We start from the raw sequence: 9,695 nt of genomic DNA on the forward strand, positions 1-9,695 counted from the left end.
ATACACCGTGAAGTGAATGCATAATTTGGTATGTTCTCTAACGTTGTAATCCAAAAGCTAAAGGGACCAGCAGGGAGTCATAAAACGGGTTGTGTTTAAAGAAAGCTGGTCATTAGCTACATCAATAGAATTATGGATTAACTGCTCAGTGCAAGCAATATCTTCAGTAATTAGATCATTGAACAAGTTTCTTAGAAGCTAGCGTAAGATTGCATAGCAAGATTCCTCTCGACCCCCCCCCCCTTTCTCCGGGTGGACTCCGCTTGTGGGGAAGCCTTTAGCTCTGGGTTCATAGTAGCATTGGAAAACCCTTTTTTTTTTGTTTGACCTTTGGTACCAAACGCCTTATTTAACTCTTTGGCTAACTCTTTTAAGAGGGTAATAAAGACGAATCTAAGTCACCTCCCTTTGTGGTTGTGTTTAATGTTGTCCTCGACCTTCTACGCCACACATTTGGGTGGAAGGTCTACATCTAAAGAAGGTCTACATCTAAAACCTAATGAGGTAGGAAGCCCCTTTGTCTTATGTGAAAGAAATTTTTGGAAGCTGATTTTTCTAGCCTTTTTCAACATTACAAGATGGTTTCCATGCAGTGCAGATTTGGTGTTTGACTTCTCAGACTTCTCCTTAGTTCCCAACACGAATAATGACGGCTTGGGCCTGAAAATGCTCTAACACCAGATGATAATATGAAAAAAAAAAGTGATAATGAGCTAACTTATACATAACCCAGAAGAAGCGGGGAAAAAATATGCTGCGTTGTTTCTGTACAGTTGATGTAGTAAACACTATGTTCATTATTTCTTGGGATTTGATCATGTTGTTCAATGAAGGAGTGGTTCTTTCTCAATCTACACATCATACTATGCGTTCTGCCAAAGCCTCTGTTTATTTTACAGAAAATTAGATCATTCAAACAAAAGATTACCTGTTTAAACGAGAGATATGATAAAACTATGCGTTCTGCCAAAGAGGAAAGGCCATTCTAATTTTTCAAACTCTGTCAACGTATCCAATTTGAAAGCAATGTGCTTTTTACTTTTTTTCATTAGAAAAAAAAAAAGCCAACAGAGAATCTTGAATTCTAATTTATGAAGCAGATGTAAGAATTAACTTGGATGCTGAAGTGGGATTATCAGTGTTGATTAGAGACACCAAAATAATGAGTTAAAAGTTCACAACAATAGGATTGAATCTGAGAATTTCAGAATTCCCACTGATCAGTAGTCGAGTAAATAATCTACAAAGGATCACACTCTATCGGAAAGGAGCCAGAGGGTTGTGAACACTTGAGCTCTTCAGATTCCTAACCTCCTTGCAGACTTGATCTAACATACCCAGAAAATCCCTCACAATGACAAAAATCCTTAGTGGGTTGGCTTCATCTTTGCTCACATCTCCATGAAAATATTCTGTGATTTCTCTTACATGTTGTAAGACTAGATTTTCATCTTCTTGTAACTCTTTGATACTCTTCTCTGCATAATTCAAGAAGGGTCTCATTGAGTGGACAAAGTTGCCATCCTGATCATCCATGGACAAATTATGCAGTAGATGTTGCAGCTTAACCATTCCATTAGACAAGTTTGACACTGAACTTGCTAGCACATCCAAGTCCAGGGTAGCCGTCTTTTTTACATTGTGCAGTTCAGTACTCAAGCCAGAAATATGATCCAGGCCCATTCTTCTGTAGTCTTCCTCTACTTCTTCAGTTTCTTTGTTCTTAATTTTCTCACTACTCATTACAATCATTTCTGACTCTCGAATACTTTCTGCTCGAATTATTTCTTGGACAACAAAATGGAGTAATGTGGTCTTCCCATCTGTTCCTTTCACATCAGCAAGCTTAAGGAGTGCATCAAGTTTGAAAGCTTGGGCACCTCCTCTGATTGTTCCAACATTCATTCTGTTTCCTGTTTTGAGCACAGCTTCGAGTAATTTCAAGAACAGTCGACTTGATCTGAGTTCCTTGCAGGCCTCCTAACAGGAACCGAAATGTGGGGGGACAGAAGGAAAATTGAAAGAGATTAGAAAGGTAAATAAAAGAATGGAGCATCTTAGACTACAAGTAATATCTCTTATGCCATTGCTTGTTTGTTACCTCAAGCATTGCGAAGGATCTTCTGAGATGGACCACTTCATCTTCAAAAGTTTCTCTGTAAAGCATGGCTTCAATTCTGGGAAAAGCAAAGGGTATTCTAAGCATCAGCTTTACAAATTTCTCTGCTGATCCTAATTCATTAATGTCCCCTTGATGGTTTGAGAGCTTGTCCTCTTCTTCTTTGGTTGGGGTCATCTTCACGAGAGCCTCTAATTGCTTTAAGCACAAACCATCTCCTGCATTATTCACCACCAAATATCAAAGAAATTCTGTAACTGAAGTTACTATTAGAACTACAACATAATGATTGGAAACCTGTTCCAGAAGTTAGTTATACCTCGCAATAGAGCCTCACAAATATATTCTGCGGTAGCATTCAGAGCCTTTGAAAGTATTGTTATGTTTTGCAATCTCTTGGGATCAAGAACATGCTTACTGGGAGATGGGCTCTTGCTCTTAGATTCACAGTTCTTAATTGAACTTTGCAGATTATATCCAAAGAGTGATTCAATCATTTTCTCATCAAATCTGTTTTGTCAACCCATAAATTACTTAATTTCAATGAAGAATGATCTGATACTTGCAAAGAAGAAAAGTAAAAGGATAGAGTTGACTTACTCAAATGAACTTGATCTCAGCTTGTCCCACACCATAGAACGATCAGGTGTGGCTCTCACTTTGTCCCAGTGAAGTGGTTTCAGTTTAGGCAGTGGAGCTCCATCCTTGCCTACTGGTGCAAAGTGTAGGGATGGCGGTGGCGGTGGTGGTTGTATAGCATTACCCTGACCCTTGAGTAAGGAAGGTCTTAGAGGAGGGGCTAAAGGTGGGCATGGTGGTGGAGGAATACTTCCATTACCACCCAATGGAGTAGGTGGAGCCTGAGAAGGTTTGTGAAGAGGCGAAGAAGGCAAGTCATTTGATGGAGGCTGGTGTGAACCTGAAGAAGAATCTGAGTCTTGAGGAAAGGGTACGCTTGACAAGGAAGAATTTGTAACCATTTTAGTCAAGGAAGATGAAGAATGGGGCCGCACATTATAAAATATTGTCTGCAAATGCAGTGATGGAGGAGGAGGTGGGGGTGGGGGTGGTGGTGGTGGACCTTGAGGAAACTTTAGCAGAGAATTTGCTGAGTGTATGGTTGTTCTTTGTTCCAGGTTAGTTGGACAATTGGGTGGGATAGAGAGTGAATTTGAATATTGAGCTGGGGAAATATCCACTATCACTGGAAGGTTTGGCTGTGTTGATCCATGACTAAATGGAGGAGAACCATTGCTTAAGCGTGGCAGAGACCAAACATCTAATGGTTCACCTAAACTACCATCTGAAGCATCAGAATGCCGCACATTCGATGAATGTGATTCACAGACAGAATGGAAGGATTCATCATCAGAAGAAACAAGTTCATGATGAACAGTGTCATTAGTCAATGAACAATTATAGCCATCTGTCTCACTTTTAATCATTTCTACACTCTCATCCACAGTGAGAACCTCTTCAGTTGAAGAATAACCGAAACTCTTTCTTACAGGAATTATAGATTCTTGACATGGTCCATCGACATCATCAAATGCAAGTTTAGATGGAATCTGGTCAGTGGCTATGGTCACATTTTCACAAGTGTGTCTACCATTAAGAGCAACTGTTTCTGAAGGAGGTCCTGTTGAATCTAGATAGAAAATATCTGGGCCAGGATCAAAACTCACCTTGCTAATTGAATTAGGGGAATGAACATACTTTGATTTCCCTCTGCTGAGCTTCTGGAAGACAAGAATGAGCCCAAGAGCAGATACAGCCAAGGTTAAGCTGGCAGATACAGCAATGGCCACAATGATTATTCTTCTTCTTCTACTGTCACCTTCTTTCCTTCTTTGAACTTTGTCAGGTGGGCGTACTGAGATTGGACGCCTTGCTCGAGGATGATGGGAATGCAAATGGATAGGAACCATTGGGACAGGGGAAGGAGCTTCTGGCTCAGCTTCAACAGATGGTGCCGGAGATGGGGAAGAGAACCCATGTTCAACGTTGCTGTGTTGAGGACGTTTAGTTTTGAAGCTATACAATCCAAGCAAAACCTTGAATTTCTTCCAGAATAAATCTTTCTTCTCTTCACTCTCATCCCCACCAGACATTTTCCTAATGGGGAAATCTGAAGTGTTTTCTTCTTCCCAGTAGCGCTCCTGTAAAGAAAGAACATTAGGACTCTCTGCAACAGGATTTAGTGGAGTAAGGGCCATTAAAAACTGGACGTCAAGAAATAATATTGGCATGAAGATGATGAAAATCATGTGGAGAATCTGAGCAGTAGAAACCATTTCTTTCATCTGCTAATCATCAAGAGATCATTCAACTTTGTGCTTATAAACCCAGTTCGTCATTTTCTCTCTATTCAAGCTGGTGAGGTTTGATGAGAGCAGAAAAGATCCAATGCTAAGCCTTTAATGCTACTCCAAGGAACCCCTGAAGCTGGTAGTTGCAGATGTAAATGGGCCTCCTTTAATACTTTTGCTCATGAACCTAGATTTCGTCAATCCCCATAAATTTCCTCTTCAAAGTACTGTTTATTTGTCCCTCATTATAACCATACAAATTTCTTGCCCTTTCTTGACTGGGGTTTCTTTCCACTTTGATCTTTCTTTACAGAAACCTGAACATGATTTTCTACTCTTCAACACCCACTGAGAGTCTGAAATCTTATTTCAAAAAGCTTTTAGGTATGAAAAGATGAATCATGGAGTGTCATAGTTGAGTAGAAGATTAACAGTGGGTTCAATGTTAATCGAAGTGTATAAAGCTGCTGTAACTTGGGTGGGTCCAAAAATTTTGGACTTGCTTACCACTCAAAGAGAGGATAACAGAGCTTCAGTTTCTTACCAACCCAGAGAAATCATTAAAAGGAGGAAACAAGTAACCCATCCCTTTCCTCTAGAGTCTGGATTGGTAGACTAGTCATACCAATCGCCAGGTTGTGTATAAATGATAGATCCATGCATTAAAGAAAAGCATAAACAGTTGATTAGATCTTGCTGTGAACCAAAAAGCCAAAAATTAGATCTTGCTGCACTTTTTAGGTTTTCATTATAACCTGGAAGTGTATATGTGTTGGTGTTAGGGGATGCAAGCTCTGTCGACCCAAGCCCCGTGAGTAAACAGTGTTCTTTTTTAATTTTTTTCCTGGGTTCAACCTGTGACTAAACTCTTGGATTAGATCTTGTTTGCATTTGATGTCTGTTTTATAAATATATTATAGAGCAAATTATATGTACATCCCCTGAGATTATACATTATTATATCCCTTGAATATTTTTTTCTACTACCTTTATACCCTTTTGTTTCAAATCATCCCTATCATTAGAATAGTGGGGTTAAAGTAAGAATTCAGCATCTATTTTATTTTCAAAATTCTCATATTATTATCTTTTATTATGCAATAAGTGTTGTATTATTTTTAATATAATAAAATAATAAATGATTCATTTTATTGGATTTATAAATGCAAGAAATTTTCTTTAATTTATTTTAGGAAAATGCTTTTTATATAGTCCTACATTGGAAACGAGATTTCGGAATCCAAGTTAATTAATAGGTACTGCCTATTAACTTTGATTTATAATAATGAGACATGCCAATGCTTGTGCAGTGTATGCACGAGGACACGCACACGCGGTGTGGGCAATTTAGCACTTAACACACTTCGAACGAGATCAGATCTGAACCGTGTATTTTGATCAACGGTAGATCTAGAGCGATGGAAGTAGATTCATAAACATCTATTTGATGTTTCAATTTGGACCGTTGGATCGTGCGACGTCCGAACGATCCGACGCCTCAGATCTGAACGTAGGCATTTGTATCCCTACAGAGAGGTACACCCATACGAATAGAGTCATGAACTCTTTAAAAGAGGCACCTCAATGCCTATAAATACCCTTAGCTTTCTTGAGTTTTGTCTGTGCTTTGTAAAACTTGGGAGATACAACTTTGAGTTGGGCTTCTTTGTATCTTGGGAGACGGTTCACCCGTACCTCATAGCAATAAGTGAGAGCGAATTATGTCTTTGGAAAGCAACATGAGTAGCGCCTAGAAGTTCCTACTTTCATACTGTGATCTCATGCTCTTTTCTTTTACAATAAGTATGGAGTTTCTAAAACAAAATAATTTGAAATTAAAACTTATGATATTTTGCATGCAACATTGTGCATTATAATTTTTTTTAGGTATTTTAATCAATTTTTTTCTGGTTATAGGAAGATTTAAAAAGTGCAAATATGCTATTATAATGAACAATTCCTATTTAAGTCTTCGTTTGTCTTTATCAAATTGTAAATTTATCATGCTATTCATCTTCTCACTCAAATATTGAAAATGTGAAAAGAGAATATAAGATGTCGAGACTATTTTGTATATCTTCTCCAATTGTTCAACAGCTTTATGGATGTACTATCACTCCCTTTGAATTAAAAACTAATTAAATCTTGTATTACTATCTGATGTCAATTATATTTAAAAAATAAAAATAAAAATTTGTAAGGGGTAAGTATAGGGAGTCACTTGAAAACATTACATACGTTTTAGAGGATGGATTTAAGGGAAAAAAAAATAACGAAATTAAAAAATTTGTTGGTGGTTTTGGGCAATAAGGTGGGGGGGGGGGGGGGGTGGGGTTTTTTTGGGTGGTTTTAAAAAAAACGTGGGGGTTTTTTTTTTTTTTTTTTTTTGGAAGGGGGGGTTGAGAGAAAAAGAAAAAAAAATATATATATATATATATATATATATATATATATATATATATATATATATATATATATATCATACTACTATAATAAAAGCATGTACTCTACCTTTTGCGTAAATCTTTTTTTGTTCTTTTCTGTCCTTAGAATTTTTCTAAATACCAATAATGTTGTACTATTTGTTATTTCTGTAGTTATTTTTGCAAGGCTAATTTGTACATTATAGTCATGAATTATTATGAATTTATCCTTAATTTTAATCCCGATTTCTCTTGACCTCTTTCGATCTTTCTCAAACTCTGTTGCTTTATCCCTCTCCTTCTCAAACTCTCTCTAAATCTCTCTCTAAATCACCACTATTTCTTAACACCTCTCTCAATTTCAGTCTCTCGCTCTTTATATCCCTTTCCCTCTCAAACTCGCTCGGAATACCTCTCGCTCTAATCCCTCGCGATCTCTCTGAACTCGCTCAGCCTCAAGTGTTTTTCTGCGATCTCTTTTCAGACAGTGTTTGGTGTTTGATGACGATGAAAGGGTTGTTATCGATCTCAGAAAATCGAAATGATCGATTTCTTAGGGTTTCCAGTTGGTATCTACAAGAGGTAGGCGGAAACAGAACTCTCTCTGAATATCTCACGAAATCAATCGATCTCTCGAAATCTCTCGCACAAATTACTTGCGTCATTCCGACGAATTTTGTAACATTGCAGAAACCCTGATTTTGTAACATTGCAGTAGATGTTGGGTTTGCTTGTAAGTCTTCTACCTTACGATCTTATCGCCTCCATTGCCAATATTCTCTCTACGTATCGTCTAGAATAAGGCTTGGAGCTGCTGAATTGAATTGTTTGAGAATTTGGTGTTTCGTTGCATTATTTTTCTTGACTCTGTTTGCTTTCGGTTTGAATAAGTTATTTGTATCTATTTGCATTATTTTTCTTGATTCTGTTTGTTTGAATAAGTTATTTGTATCTAGAAGTTGTTACAAATTTCACACGTTCCATATGAATTCACACAACCGTTTATTCTAAGGCAATAACTAATTGCAGAAATTTCAGTGATCTCTAATAATAGAAGAACCAGAGAAAGCATTTAGAGATCACACCATTCAAGAAATCATCCAACACAACGTCGAGATCCGTGCGATGCACGACAACATCGAGAGAGCCATCACAGAACATGTGTGCAGCCTATACGTGTAAAACAGAACGATTTCGACGGTTGAAGTTGCATCTCAATCGATTGATGGGTCCGACAAGTTGAAATCAAGGGATATAAAAGATACAATTTTTAAATCATGGCCCTACCCAGGAGATCGCTTTTATTGAACCTGATACCTAACTGCATATACTGATTGACATACGGATCAAGTATTTAACTACTACGAGGTGGTAGAGTACGTGAAGAAGAATGGGGAAAGAGAGCTTATTTTCAGATCCTTGTGGAAGAGTACAAGCATCAGGAGTAGAAGAGTACAAGCATTAGGATTAGAAACTCACCAATGAGTAAAGCGATGAGAAGGTCTTGCTTGCTTCACCTTCAAGCTCCCACCCAGACTCCTTTCTCTCCCTTCAAGATATTTTAACTTTATTTTTCTTTAAGTGACTGAAGTACCCCTCCCATTGTAGTTTCTACTTTCTACGCTAAAACTCCAATTCATGAGCGACATGCGCGCAGGAACATTTAGTGGTCATTGATTCTCGGCTATTTGCTTGCTGATTTTGCTTTTTCTGTTAACACTCCCTTTATTCTAGCCAGTTCAATCCTAACCTCAAATCCAGCCCGTGAAGTTGATGTGATCTCGAGTAATGCTTATCTGAATCTTACAAATTTGAAATATGATGAACCAAAAATCTAAGGCAAAGCTCTTACTTCGCTTCCAAAATTTTATTTTATAAACAGTAAGATTCTAAACTTTTTTTGATCATGAGCAGAATTGAGCTGCCAACGGTCCAGATGTAAAGTGGTTGTCGAGATTCGTTCTCGATCACCCATTTTGCTTTTGTTTTTTTTTCTTTTGGGTTTCAATTGTGTAGTTCAAAAAGAAAGAAAAATACTAGAACGGGTGGTCCAGATTCAACTACATGTCAATCCCAAATACATTTAAACCCATGACATGTTTTGCCATCTTAGCCAATCTTTTGGAGACTTCTATATAGATATTCTTGACCTGAGAGGAATCACATGACTCAATTTTTGTTTTTATTTCTTTTGATTGATACTAAAAATTCTTTGGATAATAATTAATTACCTTCTAGATTCGTAAATTGAACTCACACAAAGTCACAAACATATAGGAAAGAAATGGACCAAACTATCCTTTTCAAAGAAAATGGAGCATTCTAGAAAAAAATCAATTGACTCTTCATATCCTTTTTCGATTCCATTTAAAAGCAAAAACAGACTTCAAAATCCCGAAAATTTTCTTATTAATTATAATTTTCCTCATGAAATTCCAATTAATTAAGCAATACGCTGTCACATCAAGATATTTGCTATCTCTACGACTCTTCCCATGATAAATGCACCAAAAAAGTGGGACAGCAAGGCTGTCGACAGGGTGAAGGGAGGGGAAAAAAGGGAAATAGGCAGCAGGGAGACTTCCATACAAATAAAATTATACCTAGGATTTAATGATTAGGGATCTAGGAATAGTGTGTTATAGTTTTAGAGTTGTGGTTCTTAGGATCTAGGGTTATGGTCTCACTGTTTGAGATATTGAACTTTGTTTCTTTTGTTTAATAGATTCCTTTGTTTGTTTTGCTCTTATTTCGTTGCCTTTCTTTCCTTTCATCTGATTTTTCTTTTTTATCATATTATTGTTTCAGTTGCTCGCAGTTCGTATGATTCCTTGAGCAAAGCGT

At 37.3% G+C, this 9,695-nt stretch overlaps 1 protein-coding gene across 2 annotated transcripts; it reads right to left on the reverse strand.

Annotated features, from left to right (window-relative positions):
- Positions 1-1,083: 1,083 nt before the first annotated feature.
- Positions 1,084-5,151, reverse strand: LOC149015860 (Actin-binding FH2 (formin homology 2) family protein). Of its 2 annotated transcripts, XM_089157001.1 has the most exons (5): positions 4,411-5,151; positions 2,720-4,278; positions 2,439-2,629; positions 2,102-2,337; positions 1,084-1,980 (listed from the first exon to the last, which is right to left on the reverse strand). In XM_089157001.1, the coding sequence occupies exons 1-5, from the start codon at positions 4,420-4,422 to the stop codon at positions 1,258-1,260; spliced, it is 2,721 nt and encodes a 906-aa protein (XP_089013127.1). In that variant the 5' UTR covers positions 4,423-5,151; the 3' UTR covers positions 1,084-1,257. The 2 variants fall into 2 exon arrangements, with proteins under 2 accessions (XP_089013127.1, XP_089013126.1); XM_089157000.1 differs by having other exon boundaries at positions 2,720-5,151.
- Between the last annotated feature and the right edge of the window lie 4,544 nt (positions 5,152-9,695).

Source organism: Hakea prostrata, chromosome 5, assembly GCF_041222555.1.
Source record: "Hakea prostrata isolate BN-2017 chromosome 5, UWA_Hpros_2, whole genome shotgun sequence".
Classification (NCBI taxonomy): domain Eukaryota; kingdom Viridiplantae; phylum Streptophyta; class Magnoliopsida; order Proteales; family Proteaceae; genus Hakea; species Hakea prostrata.